We start from the raw sequence: 20,404 nt of genomic DNA, 5'->3' as shown, positions 1-20,404 counted from the left end.
GGTGTTTCTGTTGAGGCAGCTGCGTGTCTGGTCCAGGTGTTTCTGTTGAGGCAGCTGCGTGTCTGGTCCAGGTGTTTCTGTTGCGGCAGCTGCGTGTCTGGTCCAGGTGTTTCTGTTGAGGCAGCTGCGTGTCTGGTCCAGGTGTTTCTGTTGAGGCAGCTGCATGTCTGGTCCAGGTGTTTCTGTTGAGGCAGCTGCGTGTCTGGTCCAGGTTTTTCTGTTGAGGCAGCTGCGTGTCTGGTCCAGGTGTTTCTGTTGAGGCAGCTGCGTGTCTGGTCCAGGTGTTTCTGTTGAGGCAGCTGCGTGTCTGCTCTGTATTTGTATTTTGCTGTGTTTGTCTTTTGTATCTATGTGATGTGTAATGTATATCTTTCTAGCCGCAGTGGTCTAAGGCACTGCATCGCAGTGCTAGCTGTGCCACTAGAGATTCTGGGTTCGAGTCCAAGCTCTGTCGCAGCCGGCCGCGACCGGGAGGCCCATGGGGCGGTGCACAATTGGCCCAGCATCATCCGGGTTAGGGAGGGTTTGGCCGGCAGGGATATCCTTGTCTCATCGCGCACTAGCGACTCCTGTGGCGGGCCGGGTGCAGTGCACGCTGACCAGGTCGCCAGGTGTATGGTGTTTCCTCCGACACATTGGTGCAGCTGGCTTCCGGGTTGGATGGGCATTGTGTCAAGAAGCAGTGCTGCTTGGTTGGGTTGTGTTTCGGAGGACCCACAGCTCTTGACCTTCGTCTCTCCCGAGTCCGTACGGGAGTTGCAGCGATGAGACAAGACTGTAACTACCATTTGGATACCACGAAACTGGGGAGAAAAAAAGCGTATCTCTTTCTTTCTAAAGATGTGGTTGAGAGGTTGTGTGCATGCGTGTGTGAACTATATATCATGTGTACTATATGTGTTAATGCCCCTGTATCTCCAGCTGGTCCTGGTCTGTCTTCTCCCTACGTGGTGGAGAGCTGCTGTGAGGTGGGCCAGAGATGGGCATCAGAGAACCAACACTGTAACAACATGCCGTTGTTGAAGGACGATAAACACTCTGTCTGCAGGTTAGTCTGCACCACCAGGGCCTAGTCTGATATGATGTTATTCTGCACCACCAGGGTCTAGTGTAATATGATGTTAGTCTGCACCACCAGGACCTAGTGTAATATGATGTTATTCTGGACCACCAGGGTCTAGTGTCATATGATGTTATTCTGCACCACCAGGGCCTAGTCTGATGTGATCTTAGTCTGCACCACCAGGGCCTAGTCTGATGTGATCTTAGTCTGCACCACCAGGGCCTAGTGTAATATGATGTTAGTCTGCAACATGATCTTAGTCTGCACCACCAGGGCCAAGTGTAATATGATGTTATTCTGCACCACCAGGGTCTAGTGTAATATGATGTTATTCTGGACCACCAGGGTCTAGTGTAATATGATGTTAGTCTGCACCACCAGGGTTTAGTGTAATATGATGTTAGTCTGCACCACCAGGGCCTAGTGTAATATGATGTTAGTCTGCACCACCAGGGTCTAGTGTAATATGATGTTAGTCTGCACCACCAGGGCCTAGTGTAATATGATGTTAGTCTGCACCACCAGGGCCTAGTGTAATATGATGTTAGTCTGCACCACCAGGGCCTTTTGTAATATGTTAGTCTGCACCAGGGCCTAGCGTAATATGATGTTAGTCTGCACGCCAAGGACCTAGTGTAATATGATATTAGTCTGCACCACCAGGGTCTAGTGTAATATGATGTTAGTCTGCACCACCAGGGCCTAGTGTAATATGATGTTAGTCTGCACCACCAGGACCTTTTGGAATATGTTAGTCTGCACCAGGGCCTAGCGTAATATGATGTTAGTCTGCACGCCAAGGACCTAGTGTAATATATTAGTCTGCACCACCAGGGCCTAGTGTAATATGATGTTATTCTGCACCACCAGAACCTAGTGTAATATGATGTTAGTCTGCACCACCAGGGTCTAGTGTAATATGATGTTAGTCTGCACCACCAGGGCCTAGTCTGATGTGATCTTAGTCTGCACCACCAGGGCCTAGTGTAATATGATGTTATTCTGCACCACCAGGACCTAGTGTAATATGATGTTAGTCTGCACCACCAGTGTCTAGTGTAATATGATGTTAGTCTGCACCACCAGGGTCTAGTGTAATATGATGTTATTCTGGACCACCAGGGTCTAGTGTAATATGATGTTAGTCTGCACCACCGGGGTTTAGTGTAATATGATGTTAGTCTGCACCACCAGGGCCTAGTGTAATATGATGTTAGTCTGCACCACCAGGGTCTAGTGTAATATGATGTTGTTCTGCACCACCAGGACCTAGTGTAATATGATGTTATTCTGCACTACCAGGACCTAGTGTAATATGATCTTAGTCTGCACCACCGGGACCTAGTGTAATATGATGTTAGTCTGCACCACCAGGGCCTAGTGTAATATGATGTTAGTCTGCACCACCAGGACCTTTTGGAATATGTTAGTCTGCACCAGGGCCTAGCGTAATATGATGTTAGTCTGCACGCCAAGGACCTAGTGTAATATGATATTAGTCTGCACCACCAGGGTCTAGTGTAATATTATGTTATTCTGCACCACCAGGGTCTAGTGTAATATGATGTTATTCTGGACCAACAGGGTCTAGTGTCATATGATGTTAGTCTGCACCACCAGGGCCTAGTGTAATATGATGTTATTCTGCACCACCAGGGTCTAGTGTAATATGATGTTAGTCTGGACCAACAGGGTCTAGTGTCATATGATGTTAGTCTGCACCACCAGGGCCTAGTGTCATATGATGTTAGTCTGCACCACCAGAACCTAGTGTAATATTTTATAAGTCTGCACCACCAGGGTCTAGTGTAATATGATGTTAGTCTGCACCACCAGGGTTTAGTGTAATATGATGTTAGTCTGCACCACCAGGGCCTAGTGTAATATGATGTTAGTCTGCACCACCAGGGCCTAGTGTAATATGATGTTAGTCTGCACCACCAGGGCCTAGTGTAATATGATGTTAGTCTGCACCACCAGGGCCTAGTCTGATGTGATCTTAGTCTGCACCACCAGGGCCTAGTGTAATATGATGTTAGTCTGCACCACCAGGGTCTAGTGTAATATGATGTTAGTCTGCACCACCAGGACCTAGTGTAATATGATCTTAGTCTGCACCACCAGGACCTAGTGTAATATTATGTTAGTCTGCACCAGGGCCTAGTGTAATATGATGTTAGTCTGCACCAACAGGGCCTAGTGTAATATGATGTTATTCTGCACCATCAGGGTCTAGTGTAATATGATGTTAGTCTGCACCACCAGGGCCTAGTGTAATATGATGTTAGTCTGCACCACCAGGACCTTTTGTAATATGTTAGTCTGCACCAGGGCCTAGCGTAATATGATGTTAGTCTGCACGCCAAGGACCTAGTGTAATATGATATTAGTCTGCACCACCAGGGTCTAGTGTAATATGATGTTAGTCTGTACCACCAGGGCCTAGTGTAATATGATGTTAGTCTGCAACATGATCTTAGTCTGCACCACCAGGGCCAAGTGTAATATGATGTTATTCTGCACCACCAGGGTCTAGTGTAATATGATGTTATTCTGGACCAACAGGGTCTAGTGTCATATGATGTTAGTCTGCACCACCAGGGCCTAGTGTAATATGATGTTATTCTGCACCACCAGGACCTAGTGTAATATTTTATAAGTCTGCACCACCAGGGTCTAGTGTAATATGATGTTAGTCTGCACCACCAGGGTTTAGTGTAATATGATGTTAGTCTGCACCACCAGGGCCTAGTGTAATATGATGTTAGTCTGCACCACCAGGGCCTAGTGTAATATGATGTTAGTCTGCACCACCAGGGTCTAGTGTAAAATGATGTTAGTCTGTACCACCAGGGCCTAGTGTAATATTATGTTAGTCTGCAACATGATCTTAGTCTGCACCACCAGGGCCAAGTGTAATATGATGTTAGTCTGCACCACCAGGGTTTAGTGTAATATGATGTTAGTCTGCACCACCAGGGCCTAGTGTAATATGATGTTAGTCTGCACCACCAGGGCCTAGTGTAATATGATGTTAGTCTGCACCACCAGGGTCTAGTGTAAAATGATGTTAGTCTGTACCACCAGGGCCTAGTGTAATATTATGTTAGTCTGCAACATGATCTTAGTCTGCACCACCAAGGCCAAGTGTAATATGATGTTAGTCTGCACCACCAGGGCCTTTTGTAATATGTTAGTCTGCACCAGGGCCTAGCGTAATTATGATATTAGTCTGCACCACCAGGGTCTAGTGTAATATGATGTTAGTCTGTACCACCAGGGCCTAGTGTAATATGATGTTAGTCTGCAACATGATCTTAGTCTGCACCACCAGGGCCTAGTGTAATATGATGTTAGTCTGCACCACCAGGGCCTTTTGTAATATGTTAGTCTGCACCAGGGCCTAGTGTAATATGATGTTAGTCTGCACCACCAGGGCCTAGTGTCATATGATGTTAGTCTGCACCACCAGGGCCTAGTGTAATATGATCTAGTGTAATATATGATCAGTAATATGGTTAGTCTGCACCAGGGCCCAGGGCCTAGTGTAATATGATGTTATTCTGCACCACCAGGACCTAGTGTAATATTTTATAAGTCTGCACCACCAGGACCTAGTGTAATATGATGTTAGTCTGCACCACCAGGGTCTAGTGTAATATGTTGTCTGCACCACCAGGGTCTAGTGTAATATGATGTTAGTCTGCACCACCAGGGCCTAGTGTAATATGATGTTAGTCTGCACCAAGGGCCTAGTGTAATATGTTAGTCTGCACCACCAGGGCCTAGTGTAATATATGATTCTGCACCACCAGGACCTAGTGTAATATTTTATAAGTCTGCACCACCAGGGCCTAGTGTAATATGATGTTAGTCTGCACCACCAGGGTCTAGTGTAATATGATGTTGTCTAGTAATATGATGTTAGTCTGCACCACCAGGGCCTAGTGTAATATGATGTTAGTCTGCACCACCAGGGCCTTTTGTAATATGTTAGTCTGCACCAGGGCCTAGCGTAATATGATGTTAGTCTGCACGCCAAGGACCTAGTGTAATATGATATTAGTCTGCACCACCAGGGTCTAGTGTAATATGATGTTATTCTGCACCACCAGGGTCTAGTGTAATATGATGTTAGTCTGCACCACCAGGACCTAGTGTAATATGATGTTATTCTGGACCACCAGGGTCTAGTGTCATATGATGTTATTCTGCACCACCAGGGCCTAATCTGATGTGATCTTAGTCTGCACCACCAGGGCCTAGTCTGATGTGATCTTAGTCTGCACCACCAGGGCCTAGTGTAATATGATGTTAGTCTGCAACATGATCTTAGTCTGCACCACCAGGGCCAAGTGTAATATGATGTTATTCTGCACCACCAGGGTCTAGTGTAATATGATGTTATTCTGGACCACCAGGGTCTAGTGTAATATGATGTTAGTCTGCACCACCGGGGTTTAGTGTAATATGATGTTAGTCTGCACCACCAGGGCCTAGTGTAATATGATGTTAGTCTGCACCACCAGGGCCTAGTGTAATATGATGTTAGTCTGTACCACCAGGGCCTAGTGTAATATGATGTTAGTCTGCACCACCAGGGCCTAGTGTAATATGATGTTAGTCTGCACCACCAGGGCCTTTTGTAATATGTTAGTCTGCACCAGGGCCTAGCGTAATATGATGTTAGTCTGCACGCCAAGGACCTAGTGTAATATGATATTAGTCTGCACCACCAGGGTCTAGTGTAATATGATGTTAGTCTGTACCACCAGGGCCTAGTGTAATATGATGTTAGTCTGCAACATGATCTTAGTCTGCACCACCAGGGCCTAGTGTAATATGATGTTATTCTGCACCACCAGAACCTAGTGTAATATGATGTTAGTCTGCACCACCAGGGTCTAGTGTAATATGATGTTAGTCTGCACCACCAGGGCCTAGTCTGATGTGATCTTAGTCTGCACCACCTGGGCCTAGTGTAATATGATGTTATTCTGCACCACCAGGACCTAGTGTAATATGATGTTAGTCTGCACCACCAGGGTCTAGTGTAATATGATGTTAGTCTGCACCACCAGGGCCTAGTGTAATATGATGTTATTCTGGACCACCAGGGTCTAGTGTAATATGATGTTAGTCTGCACCACCGGGGTTTAGTGTAATATGATGTTAGTCTGCACCACCAGGGCCTAGTGTAATATGATGTTAGTCTGCACCACCAGGGTCTAGTGTAATATGATGTTGTTCTGCACCACCAGGACCTAGTGTAATATGATGTTATTCTGCACTACCAGGACCTAGTGTAATATGATCTTAGTCTGCACCACCGGGACCTAGTGTAATATGATGTTAGTCTGCACCACCAGGGCCTAGTGTAATATGATGTTATTCTGCACCACCAGGACCTAGTGTAACATTATGTTAGTCTGCACCACCAGGGTCTAGTGTAATATGATGTTAGTCTGCACGCCAAGGACCGAGTGTAATATGATATTAGTCTGCACCACCAGGGTCTAGTGTAATATTATGTTATTCTGCACCACCAGGGTCTAGTGTAATATGATGTTATTCTGGACCAACAGGGTCTAGTGTCATATGATGTTAGTCTGCACCACCAGGGCCTAGTGTAATATGATGTTATTCTGCACCACCAGGGTCTAGTGTAATATGATGTTATTCTGGACCAACAGGGTCTAGTGTCATATGATGTTAGTCTGCACCACCAGGGCCTAGTGTAATATGATGTTAGTCTGCACCACCAGAACCTAGTGTAATATTTTATAAGTCTGACCACCAGGGTCTAGTGTAATATGATGTTAGTCTGCACCACCAGGGTTTAGTGTAATATGATGTTAGTCTGCACCACCAGGGCCTAGTGTAATATGATGTTAGTCTGCACCACCAGGGCCTAGTGTAATATGATGTTAGTCTGCACCACCAGGGCCTAGTGTAATATGATGTTAGTCTGCACCACCAGGGCCTAGTCTGATGTGATCTTAGTCTGCACCACCAGGGCCTAGTGTAATATGATGTTAGTCTGCACCACCAGGGTCTAGTGTAATATGATGTTAGTCTGCACCACCAGGACCTAGTGTAATATGATCTTAGTCTGCACCACCAGGACCTAGTGTAATATTATGTTAGTCTGCACCAGGGCCTAGTGTAATATGATGTTAGTCTGCACCAACAGGGCCTAGTGTAATATGATGTTATTCTGCACCACCAGGGTCTAGTGTAATATGATGTTAGTCTGCACCACCAGGGCCTAGTGTAATATGATGTTAGTCTGCACCACCAGGACCTTTTGTAATATGTTAGTCTGCACCAGGGCCTAGCGTAATATGATGTTAGTCTGCACCACCAGGGCCTAGTGTAATATGATGTTAGTCTGCACCACCAGGGCCTAGTGTAATATGATGTTAGTCTGCACCACCAGGGCCTAGTCTGATATGATCTTAGTCTGCACCACCAGGGCCTAGTGTAATATGATGTTATTCTGCACCACCAGGACCTAGTGTAATATTTTATAAGTCTGCACCACCAGGACCTAGTGTAATATGATGTTAGTCTGCACCACCAGGGTCTAGTGTAATATGATGTTAGTCTGCACCACCAGGGTCTAGTGTAATATGATGTTAGTCTGCAACATGATCTTAGTCTGCACCACCAGGGCCAAGTGTAATATGATGTTATTCTGCACCACCAGGGTCTAGTGTAATATGATGTTAGTCTGCACCACCAGGACCTAGTGTAATATGATGTTATTCTGGACCACCAGGGTCTAGTGTCATATGATGTTAGTCTGCACCACCAGGGCCTAGTGTAATATGATCTTAGTCTGCACCACCAGGGCCTAGTGTAATATGATGTTATTCTGCACCACCAGGACCTAGTGTAATATTTTATAAGTCTGCACCACCAGGACCTAGTGTAATATGATGTTAGTCTTCACCACCAGGACCTAGTGTAATATGATGTTAGTCTTCACCACCAGGGTCTAGTGTAATATGATGTTATTCTGCACCACCAGGGTCTAGTGTCATATGATGTTATTCTGCACCACCAGGGCCTAGTGTAATATGATGTTAGTCTGCACCACCAGGGCCTAGTGTAATATGATGTTAGTCTGCACCACCAGGACCTAGTGTAATATGATGTTAGTCTGCACCACCAGGACCTAGTGTATTATGATGTTAGTCTGCACCACCAGGGCCTCGTGTAATATGATGTTAGTCTGCACCACCAGGACCTTTTGTAATATGTTAGTCTGCACCAGGGCCTAGTGTATTATGGTGTTAGTGTGCACCACCAGGACCTAGTGTATTATGGTGTTAGTCTGCACCAGGGCCTAGCGTAATATGATGTTAGTCTGCACCACGAGGGCCTAGTGTAATATGGTGTTAGTCTGCACCAGGGCCTAGTGTAATACTGTATGATGTGTACTTCTCAGACCTTTTGGGTTTAGTATGTTTTCTTCTGGAGGACCTCTCGTCCTTTCACTCTCTCATTTTTACCTTATTTTACTCTGTATCTGCTTCTAAAGACAGTTTCTATCTAAATTACAAGCTTCCACCTCTAACTCTAGGAAACTATTTTCCACCATCTCCTCCCTCCTTAATCCTCCCATCCCTCCCCCTCCTTTCTCCCTCTCTGTGGACGACTTTAACTACTTTGAAAAGAACGTTGACGACATCCGTTCCTCATTCACTCAGCCTATTGAGTCCACTGGTCCCACTCGCACAGAACGACCCTAGCCTTGACCTCTTTCTCTCCTCTCTCTCCAAATAACATCCAGCGACTAGTGATGTCCGTCCGCCCAACAACCTCTCCACCCCCTCCTCCCTCTCCAGACCATCTCTGGAGACCTTATCCCATTCCTCACTTCCCTCATCTCATCCCTGACCACTGGCTGCGTCCTTTCTGACTTCAAAACGTCCAGTCGCTCCCCTCCTCAAGAAAACAATGCTTGACACATCTGATGTAAAAACTACAGACCTCTGTCCTTACTTGAGCGTGCTGTCTATGACCAACTCTCTGGCTGTCTCTCTCAGAACGATCTTCTTGACCCTCACCAATCAGGCTTCAAGACGGATCACTGAACTGAGACTGCTCTTCTCTGTGTCCCGGAGGCTCACCGCACTGCCAAAGCTGACTCTCTCCTCTGTTCTCATCCTTCTAGATCCATCTCCTGCCTTCGACAACGTGAACCATCAGATCCTCCTTTCCACCCTCTCAGGGCTAGGCGTCTCAGGCTCTCCACACTTTTGGATTTAATCCTACCTGGCAGGCAGCTCAGACCAGGTGATATGGAGAGGATCTGTGTCTGTACTCTCACTACTGGTGTCCCCCAGGGCTTGGTTCTAGGCCCTCTCCTCTTCTCTCTATACACCAAGTCATATCCTTACATGGTCTCTCTTACCATTGCTATGCGGTTGACACTAAACTACTTTTTTCAGCCTTCAGCCCGCCTTTTTGTTCAACTCTCCCAAATTCTCCCATGTCACCCCGCTCCTCTGCACACTCCACTGGTTTCCAGTCAAAGCTCACATCTACTATAAGACCATGGTAATTGCCATCGTAGCAGCAAGAGGAACTGCCCCTCCCTACTTTCAGGCTATGCTCAAACCCTACATCCCAACCCGAGCACTCCATTCTGTCACCTCTGGTCTCTTGGCAATTCCCGCTCAGCCCAGTCCAAGCCCTTCTCTGTCCTGCCACCCCAATGTTGGAACCAGCTTCTCCCTGAGGCTAGGACAGCAGAATTCCTGCAAACATTTATTCTTCCGAAATCATCTGAAACCCTACCTCTTCAAAAAGTATTTTAAATAGTCCCACAGCACCCCTCCTTGCACACCCCCCCTCACAACTTTCGTGAATTAACACTCGTAATTCACTTTTTCTCCCCCTTACTAGCTCTGACTTTGCTGGAAGCTACTTTATTGAGGAAAAATTTACTTACTATGATATGTGGTTGTCCCACCTAGTGTGATATGGAAGTCTGTAGTATACGGTTGGATTTAGTGTGATATGGAAGTCTGTAGTATACGGTTGGATTTAGTGTTATATGGAAGTCTGTAGTATACGGTTGGATTTAGTGTTATATGGAAGTCTGTAGTATACGGTTGGGTTTAGTGTGATATGGAAGTCTAGTACACGGTTGGGTTTAGTGTGATATGGAAGTCTGTAGTACACGGTTGGGTTTAGTGTGATATGGAAGTCTAGTACACGGTTGGGTTTGGGTTTAGTGTGATATGGAAGTCCAGTACACGGTTGGGTTTAGTATGATATGGAAGTCCAGTATACGGTTGGGTTTAGTGTGATATGGAAGTCTGTAGTACACGGTTGGGTTTAGTATGATATGGAAGTCCAGTACACGGTTGGGTTTACGGTTGGGTTTGTGATATGGAAGTCTGGAAGTCTAGTATACGGTTGGGTTTAGTGTGTATGATATGGAAGTCCAGTACACGGTTGGGTTTAGTGTGATATGGAAGTCTGTAGTATACGGTTGGGTTTAGTATGATATGGAAGTCCAGTACACGGTTGGGTTTAGTGTGATATGGAAGTCTGTAGTATACGGTTGGGTTTAGTATGATATGGAAGTCTAGTACACGGTTGGGTTTAGTGTGATATGGAAGTCTGTAGTACACGGTTGGGTTTAGTGTGATATGGAAGTCTAGTGTGATATGGAAGTCTAGTACACGGTTGGGTTTAGTGTGATATGGAAGTCTGTAGTACACGGTTGGGTTTAGTGTGATATGGAAGTCTCGTATGATATGGAAGTCTGTAGTATACGGTTGGGTTTAGTGTGATATGGAAGTCTAGTATACAGTTGGGTTTAGTGTGATATGGAAGTCTGTAGTACACGGTTGGGTTTAGTATGATATGGAAGTCTAGTATGATATGGAAGACTAGTACACGGTTGGGTTTAGTGTGATATGGAAGTCTGTAGTATACAGTTGGGTTTAGTGTGATATGGAAGTCTGTAGTACACGGTTAGGTTTAGTGTGATATGAAAGTCTGTAGTATACGGTTGGGTTTAGTATGATATGGAATTCTGTAGTTCTTTAATCACTCCATTTAAAGCAGAATATAATATCTAATTCTACTTTTCCTTTTGGCAATATACAACATGTTTTTTCTCTCTCTCCCTCCTCCAGTATATCCCAGCAGCAGTGTTGTCAGAATGTTCTAAAGGAGACCAGGTGTCTGGCAGGTATCACTGCTGCTAAAGGAGGAGACAGGTGTGAGGTCAACCAGGAGAGCCAGTGTGCTGCAGACTCTTACCAGGCAAGACACACACACACACACTCAGAGACAGGCATGCACACACACTTAATCGCCAATTCTCAACTGGTTCTGTGTGTGTGTCAGAACCACTGTATCAATGAAGGATAGATTGTCCTAATGGTATTGCTATAGACTTAATACTACAATACTGTAAGCATGTCAAACAGTACGGGACATTCTCTGGATCACAGTGGATCAGGAATTTCGTATAGAACCTGAATGAGAATATCTTAGTCTGTGTCCGATGGTACCCTATTCCACTAGGGCCCTGTAGTGCACTATAAAGAGAATAGGGTCATTTGGGACTTCAAACAACCTGAGGTATGCAGTAGTGTTTTGGAGGTCATATTTCAGTAGTTGGCACCCTGCCATTTCACGGTCATGTTCCAGTTTTAGACCCACATGCCAACTCAGGGATATTGTGGAATTCAGATGAAGGTCGTGAGTTTATTGGATTTGGTCCAAATCCCAATCTGTGATAATCAAGCAAATGCCGAATGTAATATTGGACGTCGGACCATCCTCCAGAACCTCAGAATGGTTCCATATGGAGATAGGAAGATATGTTCTGCCTTCGTGTGCATTCCAATGGAGCCCTCTTCTCTACATAGTCCTCTCCTTTACAGTGTTTGACATGTTTAAAGAACGACTGCCCTAAAAAACAACTAATCCCTTTAAAAATGGTCTATGTGGCATTGATGTATGAGTCAAACATTTATTCTAGTGTCAAATTTGACTACAAAGTGTAAATAGGATAATTTTGGTCATGAAGTCAATCTCATCTAAAACGGCGTTTGGAACCTCTGTGTCACAACAAGTAAATTAAGTTTGGATCACAATTATGTCAACAATTAATGCCCCCTTTTACCAAGCTCAGTGTGCAAATTAGCACTCTGGCCGCTTCCCTTTTTTTTTATCTCCACCAACGCGTTAAGGATCACGTCCGTGCGGAACAGGTGTTTGGAGTTGGTTGGTCCCCAGTGGTGGTGAGTATGCTGGTAGCTAGACCATAGATTGATGGTTATGTATCTGGTAATGTATATTTTGATGATCACTATCATCTAGCTACCTATTCTGAACAAAAATGTAAACTCAACATGCAGCAATTTTCACCGATTTTACTGAGTTAAAGTTCAAATAAGGAAATCAGTCAATTTAAATAAATAAATTAGGCCCTAATCTATGGATTTTCCATGACTGGGCAGGGGCGCAGCAATGGGTGGGCCTGGGAGAGCATAGGTCCACCCACTTTAGAGCCAGTCCCTCCCACTGGGGAGCCAGGTCCAGCAAATCAGAATATGTTTTTCCCCACAAAAGGGCTTTATTACAGACAGAAATACTCCTCAGTTTCATCAGCTGTCCGGGTGGCTGGTCTCAGACGATCCCGCAGGTGAAGCCGGATGTGGAGGTCTTGGGCTGGCGTGATTCTCTAAAACAACATTGGAGGCAACTTATGGCTAAGAAATGAACATTCTATTCTCTGGCAACAGCTCTGGTGGACATTCCTGAAGTCAGCATGCCAATTGCAATCTCCCACAAAACATGAAACATGTGTGGCATTGTGTTGTGTCAAAACTGCACATTTTAGAGTGGCCTTTTATTGTCCCCAGCACAAGGTGCACCTGTGTAATGATTTTTGATATGCCACACCTCTCAGGTGGATGGATTATCTTGGCAAAGGTGAAATGCTCACAAATTTGGAGAGAAATAAGTTTTTTGTGCATATGGAAAAATTACAAGGTCTTTTATTTCAGCTCATGAAACAGCACTTTACATGTAGCGTTTAATATTTTTGTTCTGTAAAATGAGTTAGCTAACGTTAGCCTACCTCAACACACCACGGATTTGGCTTGAAAACATGCTAACATTTCAAAAGAAAGCAAATAATTAGTAGGAAAAAGTATGTCGCCAGATTGACTATAGGTGCAGTATAACTTTAGTCAGTATTTTAATACATACGGGACCACCATATTTTTTGCTAGCTAATATTAGCTTTGCTAGCTATTTTTGACAAACTTTACTAGTAAAATTAATTGCCAACATTGCCATCTCTTTAAAGTAAATTTGACGAAATAATATGACAAAGTTGTTTCCTACTAATTAAAATCAAATCTAATTTTATTTGTCACATACACATGGTTAGCAGATGTTAATGCGAGTGTAGCGAAATGCTTGTGCTTCTAGTTCCGACAATGCAGTAATAACCAACAAGTAATCTAGCTAACAATTCCAAAACTACTACCTTATAGACACAAGTGTAAGGGGATAAAGAATATGTACATAAAGATATATGAATGAGTGATGGTACAGAGCGGCATAGGCAAGATAGCAGGGTGACAAGCCAAATTTCTTCAGCCTCCTGAGGTTGAAGAGGCGCTGCTGCGCCTTCTTCACGATCCACATCGATGGAACAGTAGTGGAGAGGGTAGCAAGTTTTAAGTTCCTCGGCAGCTGACATCACAGACAAACTGTCGTTCTGGTCCACTCACACAGACAGCATCGTGAGGAAGGCGCCAGCGCCTCTTGAAAATAAGAAGGCTGAACTGACTTGCCTGTTAAATAAAGCACTAAAATTAAGATTAAAAATACAGTAGATGGCATCCTGGCGGGCTGTATCACCGCCTGGTATGGAACTGCACCGCCCTACCGTAAACAGAGTGGCAGTAGGTCTAAAGCATCAGGGGGCAAATACCTGCCCTCCAGGACACCTAAAGATGCTAGAGGATAGGCCATAAAGATCATCAAGGACATCAACCATGAGCCACTGCCTGTTCACCCCGCTGTCATCCAAACATTATATTAGGTGCATTGTTCAAAGCTGGGCTAGAGACTGAAAAACAGCTTCTATCTCAAGGCCATCAGACTGTTAAACAGCCACCATTAACAGTGGTGGCTAGTTGAACACACTGTCAATGACACTGACTCACTCAGCCACTTTAATGGTGGGAAGTTGATGGCGTTGAAATGATGTAAATATATCACTAGCCACTTTAAACAATGCTACCTTATATAATGTTACTTACCCTACATTGTTCATCTCATATGCATACGTTGATACTGTGGCTCTATATCATGACTGCATCCTTATGATACATGTATCACTAGCCTTCCTTTAACTATGCCACTTGGTTTACATACTTATCTCATATGTATATACTGTAGATATCATCTACTGTATCTTGCCTATGCTGCTCTGTACCATCACTCATTCATATATCCTTATGTACATATTCTTCTTTAGTTGCCGTTCCCCTTACACTGTGTATAAGACAGTAGTTTTTTTGGAATTGTTAGTTAGATTACTTGTTCGTTATTACTGCATTGTCGGAACTAGAAGCACAAGCATTTCGCTACACTCGCATTAACATCTGCTAACCATGTGTATGTGACAAATAAAATTTGATTTGATTTTTGATTTGATGCTGTCTGTGTGGGTGGACCAATTCAGTTTGTCTGTGATGTGTACGCCGAGGAACTTAAAACTTACTACCCTCTCCACTACTGTTCCATCGATGTGGATAGGGGGGTGTTCCCTCTGCTGTTTCCTGAAGTCCACAATCATCTCCTTAGTTTTGTTGATGTTGAGTGTGAGGTTATTTTCCTGACACCACACTCCGAGGGCCCTCACCTCCTCCTGTAGGCCGTCTCGTCGTTGTTGGTAATCAAGCCTACCACTGTTGTGTCGTCCGCAAACTTGATGATTGAGTTGGAGGCGTGCGTGGCCACGCAGTCGTGGGTGAACAGGGAGTACAGGAGAGGGCTCAGAACGCACCCTTGTGGGGCCCCAGTGTTGAGGATCAGCAGGGTGGAGATGTTGTTGCCTACCCTCACCACTTGGGGGCGGCCCGTCAGGAAGTCCAGTACCCAGTTGCACAGGGTGGGGTCGAGACCCAGGGTCTCGAGCTTGATGACGAGCTTGGAGGGCACTATGGTGTTAAATGCCAAGCTGTAGTCGATGAACAGCATAATCACATAGGTATTCCTCTTGTCCAGATGGGTTAGGGCAGTGTGCAGTGTGGTTGAGATTGCATCGTCTGTGGACCTATTTGGGCAGTAAGCAAATTGGAGTGGGTCTAGGGTGTCAGGTAGGGTGGAGGTGATATGGTCCTTGACTAGTCTCTCAAAGCAGTTCATGATGACGGAAGTGAGTGCTATGGGGCGGTAGTCGTTTAGCTCAGTTACCTTAGCTTTCTTGGGAACAGGAACAATGGTGGCCCTCTTGAAGCATGTGGGAACAACAGACTGGGATAGGGATTGATTGAATATGTCCGTAAACACACCAGCCAGCTGGTCTGCGCATGCTCTGAGGGTGCGGCTGGGGATGCCGTCTGGGCCTGCAGCCTTGCGAGGGTTGACACGTTTAAATGTTTTTCTCACGTCGGCTGCAGTGAAGGAGAGTCCGCACGTTTTGGTTGCGGGCTGTGTCAGTGGCACTGTATTGTCCTCAAAGTGGGCAAAAAAGTTATTTAGTCTGCCTGGGAGCAAGACATCCTGGTCCGTGACGGGGCTGGTTTTCTTTTTGTAATCCGTGATTGCCTGTAGACCCTGCCACATACCTCTTGTGTCTGAGCCGTTGAATTGAGATTCTACTTTGTCTTTATACTGAAGCTTAGCTTGTTTGATTGCCTTGTGGAGGGAATAGTTACACTGTTTGTATTCGGTCATGTTTCCAGTCACCTTGCCCTGATTAAAAGCAGTGGTTTGCGCTTTCAGTTTCACGCGAATGCTGCCATCAATCCACGGTTTCTGGTTTGGGAATGTTTTAATCGTTGCTATGGGAACGACATCTTCAACGCACGTTCTAATGAACTCGCTCACCGAATCAGCGTATTCATCAATGTTGTTGTTTGATGCAATACGAAACATATCCCAGTCCACGTGATGGAAGCAGTCTTGGAGTGTGGAATCAGATTGGTCGGACCAGCGTTGAACAGACCTCAGCGCGGGAGCTTCTTGTTTTAGTTTCTGTCTGTAGGCAGGGATCAACAAAATGGAGTCGTGGTCAGCTTTTCCGAAAGGAGAGCGGGGCAGGGTCTTATATGCCCTGCAGTTAGAATAGCAATGATCCAAGGTTTTTCCAGCCCTGGTTGCGCAATCGATATGCTGATAGAATTTAGGGAGTCTTGTTTTCAGATTAGCCTTGTTAAAATCCCCAGCTACAATGAATGCAGCCTCAGGATATATGGATTCCAGTTTGCAAAGAGTCAAATAAAGTTTGTTCAGAGCCATCGATGTGTCTGCTTGGGGGGGAATATATACGGATGTTTTTATAATCGAAGAGAATTCCCTTGGTAGATAATGCGGTCGACATTTGATTGTGAGGAATTCTAAATCAGGTGAACAGAAGGACTTGAGTTCCTGTATGTTGTTGTGGCCACACCACGTCTCGTTAACCATGAAGCATACGCCCCCGCCCCTCTTCTTACCAGAAAGATGTTTGTTTCTGTCGGCGCGATGCGTGGAGAAACCAGCTGGCTGCACCAATTCCGATAGCGTCTCTCCAGTGAGCCATGTTTCCGTGAAGCAAAGAACGTTACAGTCTCTGATGTCCCTCTGGAATGCTACCCTTGCTCGGATTTCATCAACCTTGTTGTCAAGAGACTGGATATTGGCGAGAAGAATGCTAGGGGTGGTGCGCGATGTGCCCGTCTCCGGAGTCTGACCAGAAGACCGCCTTTTACAAAGTCGTTTTTTGGGGTCGCCGGCTGGTATCCATTCTGTTGTCCTGGGTGAAAGGCAGAACACAGGATCCGCTTCGCGAAAGTCATATTCTTGGTCGTACTGATGGTGAGTTGACGCTGCTCTTATATTCAGTAGTTCTTCTCGACTGTATGTAATGAAACCTAAGATGACCTGGGGTACTAATGTAAGAAATAACACGTAAAAAAAACAAAAAACTGCATAGTTTCCTAGGAACGCGAAGCGAGGCGGCCATCTCTGTCGGCGCCGGAAGTAAACCTATGCCTATGCAATGTCATCGTATTTCCTTGCCACTATAAATCAAATCAAAGTTTATTTGTCACGTGCTCTGAATACAACAGGTGCAGACCTTACAGTGAAATGCTTACTTACAGGCTCTAACCAATAGTGAAAAAAAGGTATTAGGTGAACAATCGGTAAGTAAAGAAATAAAACAACAGTAAAAAGACAGGCTATATACAGTAGCGAGGCTATAAAAGTAGCGAGGCTACATACAGACACAGGTTAGTCAGACTGATTGAGGTAGTATGTACATGTAGATATGGTTAAAGTGACTATGCATACATGATGAACAGAGAGTAGCAGTAGCGTAAAAGAGGGGTTGGTGGGTGGTGGGACACAATGCAGACAGCCCGGTTAGCCACTGTGCGAGAGCACTGGTTAGTGTAATTTTGATGAAAAAGTCACATTAACCACCGAGCTGCAACCCATGTCTAGGGCTCAAGTAAATATTGGATACAGCTATGTTGGTACTAACTAACTCATGTCTGACTACAACAGTATACTAACTAGCAGCAACAAACCCAACCCATCCCAGGACCAAAACATTTGGTTGTGCAGTGTAACGGCGTCAACGGCCTGAATATAATCCAATCTGGAGCCAGCCAGTCTGCATCTGTAAAGCATAGACTTAGTTTCCAAAAGATATTACATTATTTCTCAAGCTACAGTATGGTTATAATTAAGGGATGACGTCAATCGTTGACCTGTTTTTTTTCTGTTAGACAAATTGCACAGTTGGGTGCCAGATTAATCGTCATACATTAATGCTGGGACTTAACAGAAGGAGCAAAGGTGGGTATCATAACATGTCCAGCAATGTGACTGCAATGGTTTAGCCACCTCCAAAAAGAATATCATTCACTGCTCAGTTAATATTTCACAGCTTGTCAGGCAAGAACTCAGAATAAAGGTGTCATGTGACACAAGTACCCTTGTGACACATTTTCTGTTGTTGCCAGAGTCTCTCTCAACTCCTATGAAAAGGATATGTGATCGAGGCCTCTGATATTGACCTGGGTTACTGCCTTGATGACACAGTCAGAATCATCAACCACTACAGGTAATGTGTGTTATATGTGAAAAGTTGTATGAAAAAAAAATACCCAGCCTGATAAGCTAGCAGGCTAATTCCCCAGCCAAGTACACAGTACCAGTCAAAAGTTTGGACACGTGTACTCATTCAAGGGTTTTTCTTTACTTTTACTATTTTCTACATTGTAGAATAATAGTGAACACATCAAAACTATTAAATAACACATATGGAATCATGTAGTAACCAAAAAAGTGTTAAACAAATCTAAATATATTTTATATTTTGAGATTCTTCAAAGATGACAGCTTTGCACACTCTTGGCATTCTCTCAACAAGCTTCTTGAAGGTAGTCACCTGGAATGCTTTTGCAGTCTTGAAGGCGTTTCCACATATGCTGAGCACTTGTTGGATGCTTTTCCTTCACTCTGCAGTCCAATTCATCCCAAAACATCTCACTTGGGTTGGGGTCAGGTGATTGTGGAGGCCAGGTCATCTGATGCAGCACTCCATCACTCTCCTTCTTGGTGAAACAGCCCTTATACAGCCTGGAGGTGTGTTGGGTCAAATCAAATCAAACTTTATTCGTAACATGCGCCGAATACAACAAGTGTAGACCTTACCGTGAAACACTTACTTACAAGCCCTTAACCAACAGCGCAGTTCACGAAGAGTCATTGTCTTTTTGAAAAACAAATGATAGCCCCACTAAGCGCAAACCAGATGGGATGGCGTATCGCTACAGAGTGCTGTGGTAGCCCTGCTGGTTAAGTGTGCCTTGAATTCTAAATAAATCACTGACAGTGTCACCAGCTAAGCACCATCACACCTCCTCCTCCATGCTTCACGGTGGGAACCACAATGCGGAGATCATCTGTTCACCTACCCTGCGTCTCACAAAGACACAGAGAAAAAAATAAAAAATTGGACTCCTCAGACCAAAGGACAGATTTTCACCAGTGTAATGTCCATTGTTCATGTTTCTTTGCCCAAGCAAGTCTATTCTTCTTATTGGTGTCTTTTAGTAGTGGTTTCTTTGCCGCAATTTGACCATCAAGGCCTGATTCACGCAGTCTCCTCTGAACAGATGATGTTGAGATGTTTCTGTCACTTGAACTCTGTGAAGCATTTATTTGGGCTGACATTTCTGAGGCTGGTAACTCTACCTCTGCAGCCCCCCTTTCGGAAAAGCTGACCACGACTCCATTTTGTTGATCCCTGCCTACAGACAGAAACTAAAACAAGAAGCTCCCACGCTGAGGTCTGTCCAACGCTGGTCCGACCAAGCTGACTCCACACTCCAAGACTGCTTCCATCACGTGGACTGGGAGATGTTTCGTATTGCGTCAGACAACAACATTGACGAATACGCTGATACGGTGTGCGAGTTCATTAGAACGTGCGTTGAAGATGTCGTTCCCATAGCAACGATTAAAACATTCCCTAACCAGAAACCGTGGATTGATGGCAGCATTCGTGTGAAACTGAAGGCACGAACCACTGCTTTTAATCAGGGCAAGGTGTCTGGTAACATGACTGAATACAAACAGTGCAGCTATTCCCTCCCAAGGCTATCAAACAAGCTAAGCGCCAGTACAGAGACAAAGTAGAATCTCAATTCAACGGCTCAGACACAAGAGGTATGTGGCAGGGTCTACAGTCAATCACGGACTACAGGAAGAAACCCAGCCCAGTCACGGACCAGGATGTCTTGCTCCCAGGCAGACTAAATAACTTTTTGCCCGCTTTGAGGACAATACAGTGCCACTGACACGGCCTGCAACGGAAACCGGTCTCTCCTTCACTGCAGCCGAAGTGAGTAAGACATTTAAACGTGTTAACCCTCGCAAGGCTGCAGGCCCAACGGCATCCCCAGCCGCGCCCTCAGAGCATGCGCAGACCAGCTGGCCGGTGTGTTTACGGACATATTCAACCAATCCCTATACCAGTCTGCTGTTCCCACATGCTTCAAGAGGGCCACCATTGTTCCTGTTCCCAAGAAAGCTAAGGTAACTGAGCTAAACGACTACCGCCCGTAG

At 45.0% G+C, this 20,404-nt stretch overlaps 1 protein-coding gene across 2 annotated transcripts in view; it reads left to right on the top strand.

Annotated features, from left to right (window-relative positions):
- The window catches only part of LOC112255384 (fibulin-2-like), a 109,114-nt gene that overhangs the window by 36,164 nt on the left and 52,546 nt on the right, over window positions 1-20,404 (top strand). For both annotated transcript variants that reach the window (XM_042324978.1, XM_042324977.1), the window contains exons 4-5: window positions 922-1,048; window positions 11,224-11,353. In XM_042324978.1, the coding sequence (XP_042180912.1) occupies window positions 922-1,048; window positions 11,224-11,353 (257 nt within the window). The remainder of the gene's footprint in view (window positions 1-921; window positions 1,049-11,223; window positions 11,354-20,404) is intronic.

This window comes from Oncorhynchus tshawytscha, linkage group LG07 (assembly GCF_018296145.1).
Source record: "Oncorhynchus tshawytscha isolate Ot180627B linkage group LG07, Otsh_v2.0, whole genome shotgun sequence".
NCBI classification, from domain to species: domain Eukaryota; kingdom Metazoa; phylum Chordata; class Actinopteri; order Salmoniformes; family Salmonidae; genus Oncorhynchus; species Oncorhynchus tshawytscha.
The sequence above is the reverse complement of the archived record's forward strand: the minus strand, read 5'-3'. Positions and strand labels throughout refer to the sequence as shown.